The 26,712-nt window shown below is 36.9% G+C and overlaps 1 protein-coding gene across 6 annotated transcripts in view; it reads right to left on the reverse strand.

Annotated features, from left to right (window-relative positions):
- Positions 1 to 8,902: 8,902 nt before the first annotated feature.
- The window catches only part of LOC147382579 (O-fucosyltransferase family protein), a 56,806-nt gene continuing 38,996 nt past the window's right edge, over positions 8,903 to 26,712 (reverse strand). For 5 of the 6 annotated variants that reach the window (XM_086427354.1, XM_086427355.1, XM_086427357.1 and 2 more), the window contains 2 exons: positions 24,953 to 25,082; positions 8,903 to 9,795 (listed from right to left, as the gene is read on the reverse strand). In XM_086427354.1, coding sequence (XP_086283480.1) covers positions 9,190 to 9,795; positions 24,953 to 25,082 — 736 coding nt within the window. In that variant the 3' untranslated portion in view covers positions 8,903 to 9,189. The remainder of the gene's footprint in view (positions 9,796 to 24,952; positions 25,083 to 26,712) is intronic. The other variant, XM_086427359.1, reaches the window with a different exon arrangement.

The raw sequence follows: 26,712 nt of genomic DNA on the forward strand, positions 1-26,712 counted from the left end.
TTTGGAGTCGCCACCATTCATGTTGTAAGTGGGTGTGAATGGTCACCCGAGGTAATCAAACCTTGAGATTCGAGTAACTGGCTCGGTTAGAGAGAAGGGAAGGTGTTAGGCACAATTTTCTCCCCGTCAAGTAGTGGTAAACCTACGCAACTCGGTCATTTTGATTTTTTTTAAAAGTAGAAAGTAGAGTGCCACGTGGGTGCATTTGTACCCTAGATAGGGGTTCACTTTCGGCTTGATCATAGGATCATCTCATTGAAGGAGATGATCTTAATGAATCATTTGCCTTGAGGTCCATTCATCCTAAATCATCTAAAATAGAATGAAGGGGAGAGGGGATAATAAAGAGAGAGGAGGAAAGGATAGAGGAGAGAGGGGGTATGGAGTCTTGAACCCACCTTAAAGCTTCTCTTCTCTTTTTTCTTTCTTCTTCTAGGTCTTATTGGGTCCTTAGTGAACTATGAGAGTGAAATTACTTTTTTAGGAGATGGTATGAGAGAGTAGTAGAGATAAGTAGAGAAAATATGTTTTTTTCTTAATGAAATTTGGTAACTTTTTTTGGCTGAGGGGAGAGTATATAGGTGTGGGGAGGATTTTGTTGGGGTATAATGGGGTTAAAGGTTAGGAGATGGGTAATACATTCTTTTTTAAAGATGGGGGTAATGAATTTAGAGTGAGATTGAGGTAGTTTTGTAAAGAATGAAAATGGGTGAGGTTTTTGATCCAAATGGTTTGGATATTATCCAAATCCATTTTGGTAGAGTGTTTGGTAGGGTGAGATGAGTGATGGTTAATGGGGGGAGTGAGGGTGTAAGAGGGTTGTTTGGAGAATGAGTGTTAGGTTGGTTGAAGACGTGAGGTGTTTAGATTTAGGAGAATGGATTGTGTAAGAGGTTGGTAGATTGATTTTTGAGATGAGGAAGGGGATGATGTCATGTGGCATATGTGATGAGACAGTGAAGTGATGAGATTGATTGATTGGTTGATGGGGGTTGTTTGATTAGAGAGAATAGTATCGGTTGGTTAGTTGTTGATGAGGGGATATGGGTAGAGGTGATTTCATTGAAGTGTTTTAAGGAAAATGATGGGTGTAGATGTGGGTGGTTGTTGATGTTAGAGAATGATGATAGGTTAGGGTGTGTTGGGTATGGGTTGTGATGTGGTTGGTTAAAGAATGGGGGTATGTTAGGTTAAGGTAGGGTATGGGTTGAGGTGATTTTGGAGGGAAGTGATGTGGGTTAGATAGATTACTTAGAGAATGATGATTGGGGTAGGTGATTAGAAGAGGGAGGTGAAAGGGGATGATAACATGTGTCATCTTTTGATGTAGAGAGGGTGATTGGTTGATGTGGGTAAGGGTTGATGGGTTAGGGTAGTGGATTGCATATGAATTGGGTATGGATAGTGGTTTGTGGATTTTTGATATATTGGGCTTGGGCTTTTAGAGGGTTGTAGGTTATTTTGGCTTGGGTAGGGTTTGATTTGAATTGGATTTTTGAAAGTGGGTAGGTTTTAGGTTTTTAGGTAATATGGGATTGATTTTAGGTTGGGATTAAGATGGGAAACTAATTTAGGAGAGGGGTAAGGGTTTATGGGCCTTGAATGCGTTTGGGGTGTTCGCGGAATCGGAGGCTGGGCGGTGGAAGTAGAGGAGGACTAGGCATCCTAAGTCTCATATTTTTTCATTTTTATCTTTTTAGGATTTTTAGAAATTATTAGATGGATTAAAATGTCACTTGTTGGCAAATCGGGCTTTTTAGGCCCGTTGGAGAATTTCATCGAGCATTCGGATTATTCTTGGATATAAAGGCAGAGCGGTGATGTTGAACACATATAGGATGGGTCACAACCCTTTTGTAGGTCCCTTAGACCATTGGATGGTCTTAGGGGCCTTGGTTCAATCAACAGGCCATTTTTCAGTGATTTGGGCCCCTAAAGCCTGTTGGCCAATTTTGTCGAAAAATCGATGTGTTCAGTGGAGCGGGGTAGATGGGACCATGCTGAGTCCCTTTGGTGGGCCCATTAGACTTTCGGGGGGTCTTAAGAGCCTCGATTTGATAAAACTGTCAAATTTCGATGCTTTGGGCCTTCGAGGCCCGTTGGCCCAGTTTATTCAAAAAATTACTTTTTTAGGCCTTTTCGAATGAGGGCCCATTCAAATTGGGGTGTCAACAATAGTAAACCACTCACGCGAGAAGCGCAGCCTTTTGTCAGATTTTTTTTAGTTATTTTCAAATAAATCCCTTCTAATGTTATTTTACAATTAACTCCTCATGTTTTACAATTACCTCCCTCCCCACTCTAAAAATCAAATAATTTAGATATTCTATTTTTATTTGATTACCTTCTTCACCATCGGTCTTCTTCATCGCTGCTCCTTCATCGAAGGTTGAAGAAATTGCTTGATTGCAAACTCGACGGAATCAAACTATATAAACAAGAATGGTTTGAATGATCTGAATGAGATGAGTTCATCTAAGAAGAAATCATATTTTAAAACCATGGTAGAGGGTGATTAGGATTTACATTGGATCACATATTGCATCTTTATAAACCTTTTGATCCTTCTTCTGTCATATTTATGGAAAAACTGGCAAGAAATTGAATCATTAAAAAAATAAGAAATTGAACCATTAACGAACACCTAACAATATTACAAGAACGGAAAGGGTTCTTCAGCAATGTTTCAATTTTTCTCTCTTCATTTTTTTAATAGAGTTCTTGAAATAAAGAAATAGATGACTAAAAGAAAGGTTTATGCGATTTTAAATGAATTATAGTTTAATTGATGTACATTTGTGGGGAAGAACAAAAAAGATTAAATTGGGAAGAATTTATATTTATGTTTATTTTGATGATTAGGATAGAATTTTTTGTTTTATAGAAAAGGAATATTTTCACTTGTTCAATCCTTCATTTTGTTCCTGACTAATATTGAGAGGTGGTTCTTTTGTTTAAATGTGAATGAAGCTTTGTCATGTCTACCTATTACATTTGCTTATACAAAACGAGATTCAAAGCTCTCCATTAATGGCAGCCTTAGGTTTCCCTCCTCCCCACAATTTACAAACAACTCTTTCTCTTATTTCTCTACATTAATAGCGGACCTGTAGAGAGATCAGATGTCAAGAGAGAGAGAGAGAGAGGGGGGGGGGGAGGTGGGGTTTCAGTTGAAACTGAATGGATGAGTTGCAGGTCTGAATGGGTTGAAGTTGAATGTATAAGATTGAACATTAAATTGTTTTATTCAAAAGCATTCAGCTGCTTAAATAGAGGATACAAAGTAACAAACAATCCACTAAATCTGGAAACTAACAAATTCCTAAAAACTTGGTCAGTAACAAAGCTACTAACAGATCCCCTAAAGACTTGGTCTAGTAGGACTTATTCTAACTCTAACACCCTCCCTTAAACTGAATGTGTTGTACTGCAAACATGCAGTTTAATTGAAAAAACCCTCCCTTAAACTCAGATAGCCATGGAACACACTCCAAGTAATTTTCGTAGCTTTGTGAAGGCAAGTAATTTGAGAGCTTTAGTCATGATATCTGCTAGTTGATCCTCACTTCGGCAATACTTCAGTTCAAGAGTTCCATCCTTAACTAAATCACTTAAGGAAATGATACCGGACATCGATATGTTTGCTTCTGCCATGGAGAACAGGATTTTTTGAGAGCTTGATAGTTGAACTGTTATCACAGTACACTAAAGTGGGTCCATCAGGTGGACATTGTAGTTCTACAAGTAGTCTTCTCAACCAAATAGCTTGACAAGTACAAGATGTAGCAGCAACAAATTCTGCTTCAGTGGTGGACAGAGTGACAATTGGTTGCTTTTTAGATGACCACAAGATCGCTCCTGATCCTAACATAAAGGTATAACTGGATGTGCTTTTTCTATCATCAAGGTCACTAGCATAATCGCTATCCATGAAACCGATCATAACAGATGTTCCTCCCTTCTTATAGAAAATGCCATGATCAATAGTACCTTTTAAGTACCTAAGGATTCTTTTAGCGGTGAGAAGATGCAGCTCCGTAGGATGTTCCATGTATCGACTGATCAGACTAACACCATGCATTATATCAGGCCTAGTTGCAGTCAAGTACATTAGACTCCCAACTATTTGCTTGAACAGAGTGCTATCAACCTTCTTACCTTCAGGATCTGTGGTTAGCTTCAAGCCAAGATCAACAGGTGTACCAACTGGGTTACATTGCATCATTTGAAACTTGGTCAACACATCGCGAACATATTTTTGCTGCGAAATATAAGATATCAGCTGCACATTGGACGACTTCAAGGCCAAGAAAATAGTGCAACATGCCAAGATCAGTCATGTCAAACTCAGTCATCATCGAATGTTTGAATGTAGTAAACATAGCACTAGCATTGCTAGTATAGATAAGATCGTCCACATATAAGCATACGATCAGAAATTTTCCGTCAGGACCTGATTTTGTAAATAAAGTAGGCTCATGTGGGCACTTGTGGAAACCAAATTTGGAGAAGAATTCATCAATGCGACTATACCAAGCTCGAGGCGCTTGTTTCAGCCCATATAAAGCCTTCTTTAATTTATACACCTTGTGGTCATTTCCTAGTTGCACATAGCTCGGAGGTTGATCAACGTACACTCGTTCTTGCAATTCGCCATGAAGAAATGTGGATTTTACATCTAGTTAGAATATAGGCCAGGCATTCTGTGCTACCAATGCAAGGACTAATCTAATGGTATCATGCCTTGCAACTGGAGCAAAAACTTCTGTGTAGTCAATTCCGAGCTTCTGCTTATAGCCTTTAGCAGCTAAACGTGCTTTATACTTCTCAACTTTGCCTTGTGAATTCAGCTTTGTCTTGTAAACCCATTTTACACCAATCGACTTGTGGCCTTTGGGAAGATCAGTCAATTCCCAAGTGTTGTTTTTCTCAATGGCATGAATCTCCTCATTCATAGCTTTTTGCCATTTTGGATCTTGAACCGCATCGTTAAATGCAACCGGATCACAATCTGAAAACAAAGCAAAATGAGTGAGCAGATCATCAATGTGATCAATTCCAGGTACCTTGTAATCTTGTATCCATGCCGGTCGACTTTTGGTGCGTTGTGGTCTTGTGCTTGATACAAGATCAGATTGTTCTGCATTGGATAAAGGACTGGGAGATGCATTTGATGATTGTGGTGTATTGAATGTATCTTCAGGAGGATTGGTGACTGTAAGTTGTGGGAGAGGTTCATCATCTTGATCATCAAAGTACATAGGAATGTGTAGTCTTGCATTTGCATCAGCAACACTCCATGCCCAAGTCTTCTCTTCATCAAAGACTACATCTCGGCTAATGACGATCTTCTTGGTAACTGGATTATGTAAGTTATAGGCCTTTGAATGATCGCTAACTCCTAGAAAAATACACTTTTTCTCCTTTATCATCTAGCTTCTTTCTATTCTCATCTGGAATATGGGCATATCTATACACCAGAAAATCCGGAAGTGAGCAACACTAGGCTTGCTCCCACTCCATGCTTCTTGAGGAGTCATATTTTGGACAGATTTTGTTGGCCTTCTATTTAATAGATGAATACTCCACAGAACAACTTCAGGCCAGAAGCTTTTAGGAATACCAGATGTCCTTAGCATGCTCCGCACCATGTTGAGGATTGTATGATTCTTTCTCTCCACTACATCGTTTTACCGTAGGGTGTAGGATGTTATAAGTTGCCTTTTGATGCCATGCTTCTCACAAAATGATTCAAAGTCTTTGGAATTATATTCTCCACCACGATCGGATCGGAGAATTTTAATATGCTGCCCAAGTTCTTTTTCAACAAGAACCTTATAGTTTTTGAAAACTGAAAAAACATCAGATTTGGCCTGCAAAAATGCACCCATGTCTTACGACTAAAATCGTCAATAAAAGTAATAAAATACCGTTTATTGCCATTTGATTGTGGATCAATTGGCCCACAAATGTCAGAATAGACTAGCTCCAATGCCTTTTTAGCTCGCCATGCTTTCCCTCTTGGAAATGAATCTCTATGTTGTTTACCAACAACACAACCTTCACATACTTGAGGAAGATGATCAATCTGTGGAAGATCAACCACCATATTTTTTTGACAGAGAGTCTTTAAGCCATTGAAGTTTAAATGCCCATAACGAAGATGCCATAACCATGCTTGGTCATTCACCATCGCAGAAAAACAGGGAAGAATATCATTGCCAAAGTATAATGGAAACATCTGATTTTGTGTCATTGTAACTTCAGCAATTAGACCCTTCTTTGGATGTTGAATGCGACAAGTGCCATTTTTGAGGGTGAACTCATAATCCTTTCCTTGAAGCTGACCAACACTTAACAAATTGTTTTTTAAACCCGGAACATAAAACATATCAGAAAGATAACATTTTGACTTCTGGATGCTAATGTTGCCATTTCCCATAACAGACAGTCTAGTATCATCACCAAATTTTACAGAGGTACGGAAAGACTCGTCCAACTTAGAGAACATGGACTTGTCTCCACACATATGGTTACTGGATCCAGTGTCTGAGTACCACATGTTTTGATGAGTCTCTTCCATGGTGTTGCAGACCATAAGAAGAGTAATATCATCGTCTTTCTCTGTAAAATGTGAGTTATCTCCTTTGTCTTTAAATAATTTTGTATGACATTCAGAACGATAATGGCCATACTTGTTACATCTGTAACATTTGATTTTGGATTTATCTACGGGATTTGATTTATGAGCTTCTTCATGATAATTATCACGTCCGTGGTAATTATCACCTCTTCCTCGTCCCCGACCAAATCCTTTACCCTTTGGACATTGGTTGTTGATGGAGAGTTGTGTCTGCAATGCTTGCTCTACTGTGACATGCTGATTAATCCGTTGCTCGTGGACCATCAGCGAACTCATCAATTCGTCGATTGAGAGCTCATCAAGTTCTTTTGACTCTTCAATCGAACACACCACATAGTCGAACTTTGAAGTCATTGATCGAAGAATCTCTCGACAATAGTAACATCTTCCATTTTTTTCTCCATTGAATCGCATCTTATTTACAATAGACATGGTTCTGGAGAAAAAATCAGAAATAGGCTTCGTTGATTGCATTCGAAGAGTCTCAAATTCCACGCGAAGGGCTTGAAGGAATGCTCGTTTCACCTTCGCAGTTCCTTGATATTTCTTTTTCATTGAATCCCAAATCTGTTTTGAAGTATCTTTGATGAGAATTATTTCCAAAATTGAACGATCAATTGCTTGGAATAGATAATTCTTCACCTTAAGATCCTTCAATCGCTGTTCGTCCAGCTTTGTTTTTTGTGCTTTTGTCAAAGCTAGCAACACAGCTTCACTTGCAGGTTCTGCAACACCAGTTTGAACGAGATTCCAATAATCTTTGGATCTCAAGAAATTCTCCATCAGCATGCTCCAATGATCGTAGTGACCATCAAAGCGAGGTATAGTTGGTTGCACGAAGCTCTCTGATGTATTTGCCATTACAGAGAGCTGTTGCTATCTAGAAGGAACGAGAGTGAGTAGTAAAGAGCTGCTGCTCTGTTTGTACTTCTACTACACCCCGAAAGAGTCTATGGCTCTGATACCAAATGTAAGACTGAACATTAAATTGTTTTATTCAAAAGCATTCAGTTGCTTAAATAGAGAATACAAAGTAACAAACAATCCACTAAATCTGGAAACTAACAAATTCCTAAAAACTTGGTCAGTAACAGAGCTACTAATAGATCCCCTAAAGACTTGGTCTAGTAGGACTTATTCTAACTCTAACAGAATGAAAGAGAAATTAGATAGAAAGAGAGAGAGAGAAAAAAAAAGTACGAAAGGGGTTAAATAATGTGTGGTGAGGGAGGTGGTTGTAAATAAACCATAAAATTATAAGGGATTTATTTGAAAATAAATAAATAAAATCTGACAAAAGCCCGTGCGCCCCGCGTGAGTGACCCTACAACTGTGAAAATTATATCCTAACCATCGGATCGGTTGAAAATTATATCCTAACTATCCAATCGATTAAGATCCAATGGCTGAATTTCTTAGGGAGAAACATGAGGTTTTTTTACCGATGTCGAACGCTTCCCATATATATATCAGCCCCATTCTGAGACCTCTAACCCATACATTGAAAAAAATGTTAGGCTCTCTCTAAGGCCTCAGAGCTCTTATACGTTCTCATCCATTGATGTATTTTTTCATGGGTGAATCTCCATTTCATGGGCTGAATATGACGATATTCCAATTTTGATAAACTATTCATTTTAATTCAAAAAACATGCATTCATCATTTTTTTTAACCTTTCATCACTTTTAATATCTACAAATCCGTAGATATACAAACAAATTCATTGATTATAAAATTATCAAATCACTCGAAATGGATGTTTTTGAAATTAAAATGAAAAGCAGAATTTGGATATAAGTGGTACCGAAACCACAAAAGTCAGACTAAATTGAAAGAAAAATTAGCACCAGAGACTTAAGTAATTTTTCCTATACTAAACATTTGTTGAGGCTTACGGAAAGAAAGAAATAAGGGCATCTTCCAAAGGAAGAATCAATCTTCACAGTACGTAACCAATCATCAGCATTTTAATTTTGGATTCTATTGATGTAAACAATTCAAAGAGTCTAGAGGTTTCTACTTTGAAGATTTTATGCGCAGATTGCATCTAATTTGTAAAAGGTAATCTTATTAACAAATCTTTTCACTTATTAAAAAAGAAATTTTTTTTTGGAGAAATGGAGATCAATAAGACATATATACTGAAAACGAGAGTAGAAAATAAAAGAAACATTGCACCAGATAAAAATTGAGGACATACAACACACTACACACTTCACACTTCATCTCACTCTTTTCTTATAAGTTAAATCCTAGTGAGAAAAAAAGCAAAAAAGAAAATTATATTTGTAGATGTGGACCCAAAAAAATAAAATGGATACATAGTTTTCAATATTTTTCACTCCACAAACGGGGAATCCTCCACCTCTCTCCCTATTACTTAGTAATGTTCGATCCATAGGATACAATTTCCACATCCAAAGAATAGCTGAAAGGCTGAAGCTCAGCTTACAGAACCTCCCATATTTCTCCATTTTTACAATAAAGACTGGCAACAACCTATGATTCCAAACAAACCTGTTTTTTTTTTTCATTTTAAATTCATTTAGTCTGTCCTATTTGACAAGTTCATAGTTTCCGTATCATCGGTTTCTTCACCCTGCAACCGACTATTGAGAACTTCTAAAACATTATCTGGTGGGCACTTATGATCTATATTCTCTGGTGATGTTTGGCAGAAACACTCTGGCCATGAATTTGTATAAATGGACTCAGGACGAACCCTCTTGTGAGGCCCACCGAATTTGGTGTTGAACATGACACGTCTGATAGCTTCCTCAAATCCATCCATCTGACCATTCTCCCTCTTAATGAATATTGGGGCAAGAGCTTTCCTGTCGGGTTGGATTGTGGTTCTGAAGCCGTAGTAGAGGCGGTGTCCCATGACATTATTGGCAAAGTTGCTTGGGCCATCATACGTTGGAATGAAAATGTCTGCTAAAAGACAAACCATGTAATCCACAGCAGAGCCCAACAGGCCTCGGGTGTTCTCTGCCAGCTCCTCTGCAGAGCCCACGGTGCTGTGGTTCTCAAGATGAGGGAATAGGATCCGGAATGGCTTCATGAATCGTTCCCCACCAAATAGTTCACCGGCTGCAAGGTATATTCGGGTAGAATTGTCAAAACCCATGGCATGCAAGATGAGACCTACCTGCATAAATAGAGATGATACTTATGTAGTTAGTTTCACAGTGAACTAAGCACAACATTGAAGCATTCTTTCAATCAACGGATGAAAATAGTGGCCCAGCAGTAACAAATACTTGTACCTAGAATACTAGCACAAGAACCTGCATCAGGATTTGATTAAAACAAATCTTTGAAATAGAAATTATCACCATTGGTGTTATTTTTCAACACTTCAAACCTTAAATGGACTAAATAACTATGTTGGATCAAATAAAGCTATATTTTGGTTACTAGGAATATACGAGTACCACCGTTAGCCATGCTTTTTAGTTATTGATGGTCTTTGAACCCAAGTATTGCTAACTCCAAAACAAGCACACAATTTGAAATATTGAGCACCCAACACCCATTTGAAATTACAAAATATTAGAAAGTTTTGTTTAAAACGTGTAGTACTCACAGGTCACATCATTATGGTTGAGTCCTAGTTTCAGAAATCAAGTGCAACATGGAGGGGAGATGTCAATGAGAGCACGTGGAAGGAACCCATGGCCGTTGTGAATTACCAAATAGACCTCTTAAGACATTATATAGTGTTTATTGGACTTGCTTCCTGAAAATCCAATAAAAATTTTCTGTAATGTTATTTGCTGGTCCCAATAAAAAATTTCTCTTCGCCTTTTTTATGGTCCATGTTCTCTAAAATATCAAGAGCAATGTGTTCTACATCAAGAAATTCAATGAGATAATGAAATTCTCACTCAGTCCAATTCATTATGGGGGATCAATATAAGGATGAGTATGGGGTGGAGTTGGACCAAGGGATTGGATAAATATCATATACTTCTAGGGCAGCCTTGATTATATGACCGACATGGTCCATCTTACCAAAGACAATACATATACATTCTGGACAATACAATTATCAGCTTACTTAAAACTCACCAATTTGATTAAGAAAGTAAAGACACTGGAATTGTTTATATACTGGCCGAGAGGACTGGCGATGAACAACATGAAGACAACTATCCACTTGAGGTTCGTGTTGACAAACCATTTACCTCAAAAGACCGATCTGATGGGGAAGGCGCAATTATGAATATACGAGAGTCAAAAAAAAAAAAAAATTTTGAATGTAAGGGAGTCACAAGTTGAGCTGGGGCACTATACGTAAGCACGTAACACCTAGGAGGGGGGGTGGGCGCGGATAAACAACACTTCTCACCTATAAAGGTGGAAAATTCCTTCAAGGAGACCCGAACCAGTGATCGGCACGAACCTAGCACTCTGATACCATGCTGACAAACCATTTACCCCAAAAGATCGATCTGATGGGGAAGGCGCAACTATGAATATAAGAGGGTCGAACTAGGGCACGATATTTGAGCACAAGACACCCAGGAGCAGAGGTGGATAACATAGCACTCCACAAAGGCGCAACTATGAATATAAGAGGGTCACGAGTCGAATTGGGGAACAATACATGAGCACGTGATACCCAAGAGCGGAGGTGGATAACACAACACTCAAAGTTCGACTCGAATAATCAAATCAGTATTTTAGGGTAAATGATTAGTTAACATGGTATCAGAGCGCTAGGTTTGTTTAGGTCACAATTTGAGTCTCCTCAAAGGAATTTTCCACCCTTATGGGTAAGGGGGAGTGTTGATTGTTGTGTTATCCACCTCTGCTCCCAGGTGTCACATGCTCACGTATCGTGCCCCAGTTAGACCCGTGACCTTCTTATATTCATAGTTGTGCCTTCCCCGTATGATCGGTCTTTTGAGGTAAACGATTTGTCAAGAATTCAAAATTTAGTGATGTAGGTAAGGAAAGACTCACCCGAGGGGGTACCACCAATATGGAGTATACATCATGCTATTGATTTGCTCTTGAGGGACAACATATCGGATGTCACCAAATCAAAGAGTTGAGATATAAAGACACATATAAGAGTAGATTGCAAAGGGGCTGGGTGCTTTTAAGGAGAGAGCCCTTGTGTTGTACCTACTTTGCTTAATTTGAAGAAAGATGGTTCATGGATAATGTGTGTGAACAACAGCACAAAAAACAAGATAAGATTCAAGTAAACTCTCACTATGACACTACTTGCAGTATTATGTCTAATGGGTGGTTTGAGAAGCTGTCTCGTGAGACAGTCATCATAACCTCGCCCTCCAATGTACATCTCAGCAAAAGTTCTGATGGGGACATCGTCCTGCATAAAGTTCACTCCAAGTAATTCATCCTATCGAGTTCTACAGTGGTGATGCATAATTGAGGGTTATCATCTACGTGAGTACTATATGTCACGGAACTAATCTCTGATAGTGGATTTAAAGACGGAACAACACTACATATCTACTCTAAAGTAGATCTCTTATACAGCTAAATCCAACTTTGAGAGAAGAAAAAAAAAAAAAGGCAAAAAATAAATAAAAAAAGGATTCCCAAACCTGATAATTTTAAGGGAGGGATTACATGATGGGTAGTTCAAGTGTTTGACAACTTCTACAAGACTAATTTGTGACATCCACTGGATCTTTCCGATCTATGTGATGACTCTAGGGTTTGACTACTCACCCAAGATTCCCTTGAGGTACATGTGACCATAATATATGCCATATTAACTTCTTAGGTTGTAACCGGTAGAAAAGGATTTAGAGGAGAAGCTGAAGGAAAGAAAATGGTGGAAAAAAAGAGGAACTAATTTTGTTCAACCTCCTATTACATTCAATTTATGATGAATGGGTTAAAAACTCTAAATTACAACTTATGTGGGCCCAAAAGACCAAAAATAATTAAATAAGGGCACAACTCGGACAAGTGTTTGAACGATTGGACTCATAATTGATCAATCAACACGTACCACTCGACCGATCAAATAGTACCCAATTGATCGAAACTCATATCCGATTGATCGGACACTGAACTCCAACGGACAGCACATGATCAATCCGATTCACTGGAGGTTCAAACTGAGTAGAGCTAAGTTAGCTGACAAGCCACTTATGACGATAGAAACACGGGTAGAAGATGGAGAAGAAACGGAAGAGTACATCTCTTATAATTTCATTCTCTTCTTGAAGAGATTTGGAAGAGAAGTGTAAGAGATGGATGGGTTTTAAGAGAGAATGTGGAGATTATATTGAACTAGCTAGAGGTTTGGTTCCCAAGTCAAAAGATCCAATGTCACGCCCCGAAATCCCAACACGAATCCCTATGATTCATCGGTTAGAATCTCGAGGTGTGAGGTAATCAATCACACAATCTGACAGAACATTCATAAATAATAATACTTATGAAAAGAAAATATACGCAGCGGAATAAACATTTAACTAACATCTATACGAGAGTCTCGAGTAAACAGAAGAAATCGACAAACACTGATATAAGTCAAGATCTTTAATCTCATAATTCATCAGGTTACAAAAATTTCTAAACTACCATGTTTCTTATCTACAACCAAAAACCGCTAAGATCCTCTACTAGTCCTCAAAGACATGGCGGCGGCAAGACATCAATCTGATCCTCCTCGAGGACTTCCTCAAAAGACTCCTCAAAGAACGGTTCTTCAAAAGTTGAATAATCTGAAGGGGAAGGATAGGGTGAGTAACAGGGGAATGTTACTCAGCAGGATGAACGCCGTTCTAACAACGAGTCATACTTGCACGAGTAATCAGTTGAACAGTTAAATAATGTAAGTTTTTCATAATGTAACATACGATAAATGTCTAAGCATATTTAATAAACAGTTAAATAATTTCAACCTATCATTTCTATCATTTAAAGTAACATATGCATCTTTTAATGAAAACATCTATCAATCATTACAAAATAAGAAAAAGATACATAATAAGAACACGGCGGTGTAATCGATAAGAGAGCAGAGGAACACGCCGATATAACCGCCTCGGCTATGGCAATACGATATTCCAAACTTAACCTCCGATGTGGAATCCCATCGTTATAATCTGATTTTGTGGCCGGTCTAGCATACCACGGTTGAATGACCATTTATCCGGCTCAGACTGGCCGTTGACCAAGAACCCAATACTGAGTTCAACTAACGGTGAGGTCGACCGTTTGACGACTATAGACTAAAAGTGATCACTAACTAGCCCAGGAGACCCCTCGCGTCGAAGCCTATCAAGAGGCAATGCATGTGAACCCCGCCTAGCTCTACACTATACAGAGACCGCCTTTACACACAACGTTTCCCAGGAAATAAGTAGGAGAAATTCCCGGATTTCATAAGCTGTAATATGCTCTAAGGTATCCCATACTACCGAAGAGCATATGACATCTAGTGTTATCCTAGATTGACTCGCCGCTTCCGGATACATAGCAACGCGTCACTATTTATGGGTTTTCTACAAATCTTTACTGGTAAACAAAATAATTTATTTTGTATATAATATATCATTTCTTTTAATCGAAAATACAAACAAAATCTGGTAGTGCCCTCCAGTGACAGTTATCTGTCATATCCATCCATCAACCATCTCATCCCTCTATCTATCTATCACGTTTTACGTGGCATGGCCACTACGTAGAACTGGAGGCACTGTCCCATCAATCAGTCGAGAACATACGTTCTCTCTATCCATCCATCGATTAAATCGATCAATCTATCATCTAATTTCCTACATATCTATCAAAGTAATTTTACTTTTAAAGAAATTCGAAATCCATAGAGCATCAACCAATTCCATTCGATGGTTTTGGTTGAGTAGAAAGACTCGAAAACGAAGATAAAACCATAAGACATAAAAGCTGGAAATCTAGGCAAATTTAACTAAGTGTTAAAAAATAATTTTTCAAAGTCGAAATTGAAAATGAACTATTTATTTATTTATTAAAGAACTTAAAGTAATACGTAATTGTTTTTAATGAAATAAATGTAGGAAATGGGTATACATACTATATAGAAGCAACACAAAACAAATTAGAACCAAACTCAACATTCGGATACTTTTCCGAATTGCTGATTTTTCGTTGAAACTCAACCAAAATCGATTCAAATATTATTAACTATAAAATGATTATATTATATCAAATGAACTAAAACCAATCATAAATAAGCATGCAAACATGATTCAAATTGTTCAAATATGTATAAACTTAATGAAATAATCGATTTATCAACAATCATATGGATTTTCTATGAAATTATAGCATAACTAGAAGGTAGAAGGGAAGGCAACCTACTTCAAGCTATTTTCAACGGTTGAATGGACTTAAAATCGCCTCCGGCCAATCTCCAAAATTTTCTTCCGGCGAAAATCGGATTTCTTGCGTCCACGCGTAACCCTCGGCGAGAGGAACAACTTTCCTTCTTGCGCCTAAGCTCGGATCGTTCTCGTTTAGTGTAGATCTGAGTTTCAAATATTGAAGGAAAAGGGTTGAGATTTGTTTGGAGAGGAGAATAAGAAAAATCTGATTTTTCTAATAGAATTTAGATATTTATATCACTTAAGTTGGGACATACTTGTCATTTTGGGAATTGTTTTTCCCGAATGCCAAATTGGACAAACTTATACTCTATTTTGGGTGATTTTTCGACACGAATCTAATGGTATGATCGATTTCGTCAAATTACGTCTCTAAGGTGTCGTTTACCTATTGGGAAAATATCTAATGCGAAACTCGAGGATTTGATAATTTTTTTAAATCAATGCACGGATCTAAAAATTCTTTTCTTGAGATACATTTTAAGATTTCAAGTCATTACATCCAATTGGACAGACTGGTCTAGATTTTAAAACACCAATACCACCAGATACATATCGGCTTTAGGCTTTGTAATAAACATTGCAGTCCTTAATAAGAAAGGACACCAACTATAATTCCAATACATTAGCATTTCCAGAGAGAAACATTAGTTCCAAGTATGCCTTTCTGTAAGTTCCACTCTTTGTCAATCCCGAAACCATGTTGTGTGTCAGATTGATTTGCATTGGAAGACATGTGAAGACTTCAGGATCGATACGCAAGCTCAGACACATCAACAAAACAACCATGTGTGTGCATAGCCCAACCAGGTAATTGGACCAACCAGACCTTCCCACACTTAGTTTGGATCCCCACTCATCACTTATATTGTAAAATTAATGTCAAGCCTTGAGTGTCCCAAAACCCCACAAAAAATCAGTCAAACAGGTTGACTGAAAACCTGTCGGCAGCACTTGTAGGTGCCACCTTCCATTGATAGAAACTACATAGAAATGAAGATTTTGGCATTCTGTTGGTGCCACTGACAATGCTCAATTGTCAGTTTTTAATCTGTGAGCACTACTTGATTTTTTGTTGGTGCCACCGACAAGTAGCCGTTGCCCAACCTTTTAAATATATTTTGAATTCTTGGCTTTAGTTAGGCATGATCAAACCTTGGGAAATGTAGCTCCCAAGCTTTCTACACACCTTGGAGCACTCTCAAGCAATAGGAGACCATGACTTTAGTTGGACCCACCTTCAACTCTTGTCCTCTCCTTGTTTGATCTCTCTCTATTCATCCATCTTCACATTGCATACACTTGGAGCATCTCTTGGAGCAAGGAGCAAAAGAAGTTGGAAGAAGTGAAGCTCAAGGACATCAAGAAGCTCAAAACTCAATATTGGAAGATCTACATGTTGAGTGTGTCCATGTAAGTTTGTGTTTTTATTTTTCTAAACCTTCAAAGGGGTTTTCTTGGTTTGGCCTTGTCAAAAATCAAGCTCTTTCTCGAGTCTAGAGACTCTTGTCACCTGTCAAGGTTCTGAGTTTCCTAAGTACAAACTCAGCTCAGTGAGTGAGGTGTTGCCTCTCTCAAATCTAGAAGGTTTTGGAGTTTAGCCTAGGGAATTCCATGTAAGGTTTGAGGTGAACCTAAAACATCTTTTAGATAGTGAACACCAAGAATCTAGTGCAGGTTCCCTTGGAAATTGATGTAGGTAATTGCTGAACCACTATAAATCGTGTCTCATATTTTCGATTCTTGTTTTTAATTAAGTGTGCTCTTAGATAACTTTTGTATGTCATGAATCCCATGTATACCATATCTTGAATGCCATGTCATGATCTAAAGTTTCATCTTTTAAGGATCGCCTATCATTTAGCTTAAACTTGAGACCTTGATTGCCCGAGTGAATATCTCTAGGTGACTTAAATTTTTCATTTGACTTACCTAGAGAATTTAGGAGTTTTTAAAAGGAAGTTTTAATTGTCCTATTCACTGATAAGTGCCAAATATTCTATCTTTTTTTGGTAAGTTAAAATTTCTTTAGAAAAGGGACAAGATATGCCAAAAATACAAAGCTTATCAAATAGAGGGCAAAACGTAGAAAATCACAAAAGCTACCACTAATCTCCCATGTTACAAACAAGATCCCATCGAATAACAAAATCTTCTAAGGAAAATGCCCTTAAACTCTTGTGAAACCTTTCCCCAATGGAAAAGTTACCCCAACACATTAAACTTGAGCTCTTCGAAAGGTAACTCCTTTCCTTCAAAAATTCACTTATTCCTTTCCTTCCATAGACCCCATCAAACGGCAAAAGGCTCCACAAAGTTCACTTTGAACAACGAAAAGAAAACCCACAAACAGCCACAAGTTGAAAAGATTCCGAGTTGTGCTAAAAAACCTTCCATACTGAAAAGGCTAAAGTAATGGACCCATAACCAATTTGCTATTTCGCAATGCACGAATATGTGGTCAACTATTTCAAAATTTCTCATACACAAAACACAACAATTTGGCGTTAGGAAACCTCTTTTAATGAGTTGATCCATAGTGGTTAACCTACCCAAGGATGCTTGCCACGCAAAGATTGAAATTTTGGAGGGAACATTTGTACCCAAAATCGTGGAAGTGGGTAAAAGGGAAGTCAACATTGGTATTTAAGCCATGTACATTGAGTGTACAGTAAAGCCCCCTTCTCTTGTACCTCCCACAACCTACAATCATCTTGCTCACAAAATGTAGTACCCACGTCAACTATCTCCAAGAAGCGCTCCACATTACTCAATTCCCAATCATTGAAGTCTCTCCTAAAACTAAAGTCCCACGCCCTCTCCAAATCGTCTTCTATCAAGAATGAGTCAATGGTCATCCCCTTTTTGCTCGACACCACAAAAAGATCTGGAAAATTTTCTTTCAACGAAATGTCTCCACACCACCTCTCTTCCCTAAAACGAACTTTATTACCCTTTAGCACCTTAAACCTCACCTTCTTATGAAAAGAAAGTAAGAGAAACAAGATCTTCTTCCAAACCCCACACCCATATACCCATTTTGCTTCTTTCGTTTCCCACCCCAACTCCTTCAACAAATTTGTCTACCACTACCTCCCCCCACAAGCTACCTTCCACCAAATATTCACAACCACTTTGACAAAAGAGCAAAGCTCATTGCCACAAAGTTTCTAAGTCCCAAACCCCCCTTTAACTTTCAATAAACAAATCCTTCTCCAACTTACCATGTGGTACTTTCTTTTGTCCTCCTTATCATGCTAAAAGAAATCCCTACAAATCTTATTCATTTTGACTTCCACACTACAAGGCATAGAGAATATAGCTAAAAAATAGATGGGGATATTAGCAAATGTGCTCTTGATAAGTGTCAATTTACCCCCTTTAGATAAATACATGGCTTTCCTTCCCCTCAACTTTCTGCCCACCGCTCCAAAACTGGATCCCAAATCTCCTTGCTTTTAGAATCCGCACAAACTGTTAAACCAACATAGAACTAGGCAAAGAATCCAATTTAAACCCTACTGATGCTACCAAGTCAACCCCTTGAGTCATAAAAACCACCATCACCATGCTCTTGTTAAGATTAACAGGAATGTTGGACACTTCCTCAAAATCCCCAAGAACGCTGCTGGGAAACCTTAATTTCATCGTTGAAAAATCTAGAAAAATAAGAGTATCATTCACAAATTGGAGATGAGATATGAGATGCCCTTGACTGACCGCTCTAAACCCTGACAAATTACCATTCTAAATTACATTTGATAACATTTTGCTAAGAGCTTCCATAACTAGCAAAAACAAGTAGGGTGATAATGAATCCCCTTGTGATGTAGCAGAACGTGAAGTAAATCGTGATTATGAACAAGTAAAAAGATCACCGTCTTCAACCGGTAGGATTACTAGAATCCAAAAGAGGAAAAGTTCTGAAACCTTTAAAAAAAACATAATTTATTTTTTATTATAATCAGTGTTCATATTTGGAGCTCCTTATATAGGTAACTCCATCATAACAACTTAGAAACCTATTAAAATACTAAAAATCAACATTCCTAACCTATTTGTAACATAATAGCAACTTTCTAATCCAATTGCAACTCAATTTTGATATTTCTCTAAGCACTTATAATTAGAGTCTAAATAATAAAAACAAATTTTAAAATAAATTAGAAACTAACAAGGCATTGTATTCCTAACATAACTAAGGAATTGAAATCCTACTACAACTCTAACTAGAATTGTAGATGCCCTACATTAGTCCCCTCCACTTGAAAGAACTCGTCCTCGAGTTAACTAATGGTAACCAGTGAAAATTTGGTGCGTAATACTCAAACAAATCTTGTACGTTGAAAGTCCTCGAGATAGCCATGTCATTAGGAAGATCAATGACATAAGCATTATCGTTTATTTTCCGCAAGATCTTGAACAATCCAATTTTCTTCTGCTTCAATTTGTTGTACGTGCCTACTAGAAATCTTTCCTTGCAAATATGAATCATAACCATATCACCCTCTTTGAAAACCTTTAGCCGACGATGATTGTTAGCGGTAGGGGTGCAACTTGGTTTGGTTTCGTTCAATTTGAGGCCAAATTAGAACCGAACCGACATAGGTCGGTTCCACTAAATTAGAACCAAAACCGAACCCAAAATGTCATTAAAACCAAACCAACCCAATTAGAAATAACATATTTTTAATGGAAAATCATACACATAATAAACATAAGATTTCATACAATAAATCTTAAACTATGCATAAAAAGTCATTAGTTCATCCATAATAAAGTCTTTAATCTATGTGCTAACTCCTAATATAATTCATACTACATTAATATACACATTTATATATTTCTTACTTCAAACGTTCAATTCTCAGTTTGGTTCGGTTCTTTACAAGCTTGATCCGAGAACCGAACCAAATTGATTGGTTCTCCACTTTCTTACCTTGGAACCAAACAGCAAAATGTTCCAAACCACCCCAAAGCTATCGGTTTGGTTTGGTTCGGTTCTCGGTTTGAATATAACCAAGTTGCAGCCCTAGTTAGCGGTAGCTTTATACTTGCTAGCTAATTCCTCCAACTGCTTCTTGACATTAGCACGAATTGAAATCATCTTTTCAACCATGTGATTTGCAATAATGCTCATACCAGATAACTTTGGTAGTGGAACTAAATCCAATGTGTAGGAAGTCGACCGTACACAATCTCAAATGGTGGTTTCCCAGTAGAGCGATTATAAATCATTATATCATCAAAATAAACAACTACAAACCATTCAATGAAGGGTTTGAGTACCTAATTCCTCACCCTCATAAACGTACTTGGTGCATTGGACAACTCGAATGGCATCACCAACCATTCATACAAACTCTCTTTGGTTTTGAAAGTTGTTTTCAATTCATCACCTAGCTTAATGCGAATTTGGTGGTACCCACTCTTTGAATCTATTTTAGAAAACACCTTAGACCCCTCTAGCATATCAAACATGTCATCTAGTCGTGGTATAGAGAACTTGTACTTTATGGTTATTTTGTTGATAACTCAGCCATCTATGCACATCCTCCAACACCCATCTTCCTTTGGAGTCAACAATGTTGGGACAACACATGGGTTCATATTTTCCCTAATCAATCCCGTGCAAATCAATTCTTCAACTTGATTATGCAGGATTTCAAACTCTTTTGGGCTTATCCTATAATGTGGCAGATTAGGCAAACTTGCACCAAGAATCAAATCAATATGATGTTGAATATCTCTTATAAGAGGAAGCCCATCTAGAAGGTCTTCAGGTACAATCCTCTCAAATTCAACCAGTACAGGTCTCACCCTTTTAGGGGCTTCCAAGACCTTATCTTCTTCAATTTTCACTACTCAGGTATACATCTCTCCCGTTTCCTTGGACTCTAGTAAGATGTCACTAATGATTAGAAAGGATTGCCCCTCCACTTTAGTAGTTTTGGGACACGATTCTCTCCTTTCATATGGGCAAGGACAATTTTAATTTCATCCTTATAGAACATGAAAGCGTTGTTCTTGCCTCTATAGATAGAATCTACACCATACTGCCAAGGTCTACCAAGTAGCATATGGTAGGCATCCATATCAACTATGACAAGTAACTGTATCCTTGTAAAATTTTACAATTGAAAATGGAATTTGACATCTTCCAATTACCTTTGTTTCACCTACCTTCTTGATCCAACTGATTGTGTATGGAATGGGATGCTTCTCGATCCTCAGCTGTAACTTGTCAACCATGGTCTTAGACATAATGTTTTCACTACTGCCACCATCTATTATCAAATCACAAACCTTTTGGTTGACTGTACACCTAGTCATGAAGATGCTAGGTCCTTGTGGATCGATTTCTTGCCTTAGTGTATACATCAGTCTACGAACAACGAGGAAAACTCCTTCATCTTCGTGAGTCCAAGTCTCTTGCTCTACTTCTTCCACTTCTTCAATATCCAATTCATCATCTACTTCTTCAGCGTGAGTTGTTAGATTGATTGTTGCCCACTCATTAGAACGATATCCTGGTTGATTGCAACGATAACACTTATTCAGTTGTAGGTAGGCATAAGGATTTGAAGATGAATCTCGATTGGTGTTGGCTTTTGCAATTGACTTAGCTTGACTACCACTCGAATCTCAATTTGTAACATATGTTTGGGTATTTCCTCTAAACGGTGCTTTACCTCGATTCAATTCCCGTTCTGATATTTTCATAGTGGTCACAATCTTCCCAGAGGCTTGATTCCACCAACTTAGATGATCCAATTGGGTTTCAACTCTTGTTGCTAACTGAAATGCATCATTCAGAGTGTAAACAAGTTGTAACAAAAAACTTTCTTGAATAGTCACGCGCAATCCACCCAAAAACCAAGCTACTTGTGATTATGTTTCAGTAAGATCATTACGGGATGACTGTCGAAAGAATTCAGTAGCATAGTCTCGAATTGAGTGATTTCCTTGGCAACAATTTTGATACTTTTGGAATAGTACCTAATCATAGTCCATAAGGAGGAAGTGTGCCCTCAATAGTTGTTTCATTCTCTGCCAAGTTCAAATTGGGGCTTTGACTTGTCGAGTTCATGATAACTGCAACTACTCCCACCAAGCCGAAGCTCCTCATTTAAGCTTGTAAACTACAAGCTTAACTTTCTTTTCTTCCGCAATATCCATGTAATCAAAAAAACGTTCCACCTCCAAAAGCCAATCAAGAAAATCCTCTATATGAAGTTGACCGTCGAAAGAAGGAAGATCAACCTTAATACGAAAGTCTCGATCTTTAATTGCACCCCTTCACTCACCACGTTGAAGTATTATATCATCAATTTCTTCATCACTAGACTCATTTTCATGGTCTCGCTTACGAATGTTCATAACCCTCGGTCCTTGAACATGTTGATCTCTATCATTAGGTATGATTCGTTCCTTACCTTGGATCTAATTCTTATGCAAAGCCTGAGTCAACCGCTCAATTGCGGTATGCATAGTTTGCAATGACCGTTGAGTCTCCCGTTGGAAGGATTTGAATGTTGCTATGATTACAACTCAATGACTTGGAGCATCATCCATGAGATTTGTTGAACTTGATCTATCTTTTGTTGCCATAAGAATGAGGACCTCTCACTCTGATACCAATTGACGTAGTAGAGCGTTAAGTAAATCACAATTATGAACAAGAAAGAAGATCACCGTCTTCAATCGGTAGGATTACTAGAATCCACAAGAGGAAAAGATCTGAAACCTTTAAAAAAAAAATAGAATTTTTTTTTTTTTTTATTATTATCAATTTTCGGATTTGGAGCTCCTTATATAGATAACTCCATCATAACAACTTAGAAACCTACTAAAATACTAAAAATTAACATTCATAACCTATCTATAACATAATAGCAACTTTTTAATCCAATTGCAACTTAATTTGGATACTTATACGCACTTCTAATTAGAGTCTAAATAATATGAACGAATTTTAAAACAAATTAGAAACTAACAAGGAATTGTATTCCTAACATAACTATGAAATTGAAATCCTACTAGAACAAGAATTAGAAATCCTAGTACAACTCTAACTAGAATCGTAGATGTCCTATATCACCTAATCTCCATATCTTCTATCTTTTAATACATAAATTCATAGCTCTTATCTGATTTTTCTCAATGAAACTTCAATTCTTCATGTAAAAGGTCGTCTCATCCTCATCATTGCATTGCACAAAATTTACAAAAAATCATGATATATTTCCATACAATTACGTTCAATTCAAAAGTGACTAAGTGCAATTATTTTGCAGAATAATCAATGCAATATGGAAATCAAAAGGATACAAAAATGCACAAATCAAAAGGATTTCTGAACCGGGGAGCAATATAGGTGACATTGAATTCTGTGCAATGTTCGTAAAATGAACATAACTCTTTACTCCAATGTCAAATTTGAGCAAAATCAGTTTCATTGGAAAGATAACGAATAGATCTATAAATTTTATGAAGAAATTGAGATCATAAAATGTCATTTACTATGATATATTTGAGGTGAAAGTTATGCCTGGATTGTGGCGTGGTTGGGCTTGGACCATGGCATTAGCAAAGTGAAATAGGCTTGGACTTTGAAAGAACCTTCTCACACATTCCAAAGTCAATTGTTGACTTCTCATGCTTCCACAATTGAGCCAATAATACATTGAATTATTTAGAGCACTTAAAGGACAAGATAAGGAAACAAAATTCCACGCATTTATGAATTATTAATTATGGTCCCCATATTGTTTCACACAATTTGTGTATAAATAGGGGCCTCAACTCTCCATAGAAGAGAGCTAGAGTTAGAAAGCTAGATCTAGAGGTTAGAATTTGTGAGGAAAAAGGCTTGTGACATTGTTTATTTTCTTAGTTTGTAATTTGTTATTTTGATTGTCTTAGTTTAAGTATTTTCTCTAAATTCTCATCTCTTTTATTTTCATTTTGTATTCGCTTGCCATGACAAGAGACTAACCCTACCCCCATTAGGGAGTTGGAGGAAGCCTAGAGCAAGGTTTAATTTATAGTTTAATTTATTTCTCGCCTCTACCTTAATTTTAATTGTTGATTAATGGGTTATCTTCATGGATCTAATCCAATTCCAATCGATCAAGGTAATCTAGATTCTAGACTACCCCATACTTACTATTCTTGACCTAGATATTCCATACTTGGATTAAACCTAGACAGTTTGTGCTTAAGAAAGATGGTAATTGGGAGCCTTACTTCTTGAGTGAAGGGACCCAAGCTTTAGATTCAATTCAAATTGCTTAAAGATCATCTTCCAACCCAACGACACTAATTTGTACATCAGGTTGAATTTTAAAGAGGTGGAAATCAACTTAAATCGTAAGTTAAATTTAAAGACCCTAGGTGGAGTCCAAGTCTCTAATGTTCTTCATTTTAAATTTAAATTCTCTAAATTTTACTTTGTAGTTTAGTAATTACTCAATCTTCAACAAAAACAATTCTAAGTTCTTCATCAATAACTTGTTCTTTGATCCGATTACCGAAATTTCTCCCCGTGGATCGACCCCTACTTGCCAATTCAAGTTAAGGTAATTTTATTTGTTCTCAAGCCATCAACATCAACATCATCATTTACATGACGAACATTCACCCCCCCCCCCCCCTCTCACTCTGACTAGACACGGTACAAAGGCCGTAATTTCACTTTCCAGTCAAACAAATGTAAGACAAGAGTGTAGGCTATCCAAATAGACATTATGAAGTTCCGCACTAAATCAAACATCCACCTTAAAAAGTAATGATGAAGTCATAAGAGAGTAAGAGCAGCACCATAGAAACAATATCATACATGAATTTTTTTATTCGACTTCAATAACTTCTAACACCTCATTTCAATAGCACCATAAAAAAATTCCTTGAAAAAGGAATTAAAGGAGAACGACAAATAATTACCTCTTCTGGAGTTAATGGGCATTTCCCAATAGCCCTTCTTTCGCTGTAAACAAGTTCTTTATCCGCAAAATTTTCCTTCCTATACTTCTTCAATATCTTTTGTTCTTCAGGGGAAAATATATCAAAGCACCTGCAGTGCTCATAACATAGACCATTAGAATTAGAAAGATGATCTTTTCCTTATTGATTCAACCACCTCACTTGCAATTTAAGTCTAAACACAATAATCTTCAACCAATAATGATCATACATTGTCTAGAATTTAGGGTGTTCAAATAGACGGCAATGTTCAAATTCAATGACTCCATTTATCATGATAGACAAAGATGTATGTATATATATATACACACACAAATATATATATTACTTGAAGAAATTTGATTAAGCTTTTAACAAGATTTTAGAGGCCAAGAAAATGCCGAATGAATAGGGAAATACTATAGTGTCTATTTTATTTAGGGAAAAAAAGAGAGGATGTTTGCACTAATTAGTGAGTGATAAATTTTTTGAATTAAACTATGAAATTAGGAGAATAATAGAGAAATTGAGGTAATTTTCATTGAAACACTAGGACATGGTAAAATAGAAATCAAAACATACTCAAAAGTAATCAAACTATAATAACAATCATATCCACTCAACCAAAAACAACTATATATGAAAATGACAACAATTGTAACATAATTACACGTACCGCAAAATGTAAAACATTTTCTTAAATGAACAAACTATTAAGTACTTTAGTCATGCATTAAGTACTTCATTTTATAAAAAAAATTTATGAATAAATTAAAAAACCCCTATTTACAAGTCCCACTTCAGGAAGTTCAAGCCTATCTCGTAATTAATCACAGTTTATTTCTACTAATAAATCAATTATGTACGCGTGAGAATGAGAAATATAACTTTAGTATTTTAGTATGTTGTGGGTTTAGTCAAACATTGCATGCAAGTTACTTTTATACTTGGTCCTTCCCTTGCATAAAGAAGCTTTGGTCTTTTAGTAACAGATTTGGTTCAGCAAAAAATGTGATCATTCGTGTATCCACGTTTCTCTCGTCTCTCTCTTTCCATTTTTCTTCTTTATCTTGTCATCTTCTTTGTTTGTCAAACCATAGCATGGAATAATTTTAAGTCACCTAGTACGAAAACTAACGAAGTATTAGAGTGGATCATGATTTTTTTTTCCTCAACATTAGATGATATATAGCTTCCTTGATCTAATTGAAATGAATGGTGGTTTTGTTGGATTTTTAAGAGAAGAATATTGTTCTTCATGTGATCTTCAACACAATATATTATCGGGTACTATTCATAGCACAATACATCAGTTCACATCAAAACGCAAGGGTTAAGTTGGTGACATAGTGGAAGCGTGGGAATCAATAGATTCGAAAGAAATTGATAGTTTGTGTTCAATGGAACACACGAAATCAATTTGAATCAATAGAATCAATTGATAAACCACCAATAGCTTGGAAAACAATAAAGCATAACACTAAAAAAGTAATGAAGTATGTTTAGAATTCATTGAATATTTCGTTTTTGGAGCTCCTTATATAGATAACTCCATCATAAAACCTTAGAAACCTTCTAAAATGCTAAAAAGTAACTTTTTAAGCTATTATAACTCAATTTGGACACCATCTAAGCACTTCCAATTACAATCTAAATAATAAATACGAATTTTAAAAATAAATTAGAAACTAATAAGATATAGTACTCCTAAAATAACTATGAAATACAAATTCTATTACAAC

The sequence above is a fragment of the Akebia trifoliata genome, chromosome 16 (assembly GCF_017979445.1).
Source record: "Akebia trifoliata isolate Shusen 1 chromosome 16, ASM1797944v1, whole genome shotgun sequence".
NCBI classification, from domain to species: domain Eukaryota; kingdom Viridiplantae; phylum Streptophyta; class Magnoliopsida; order Ranunculales; family Lardizabalaceae; genus Akebia; species Akebia trifoliata.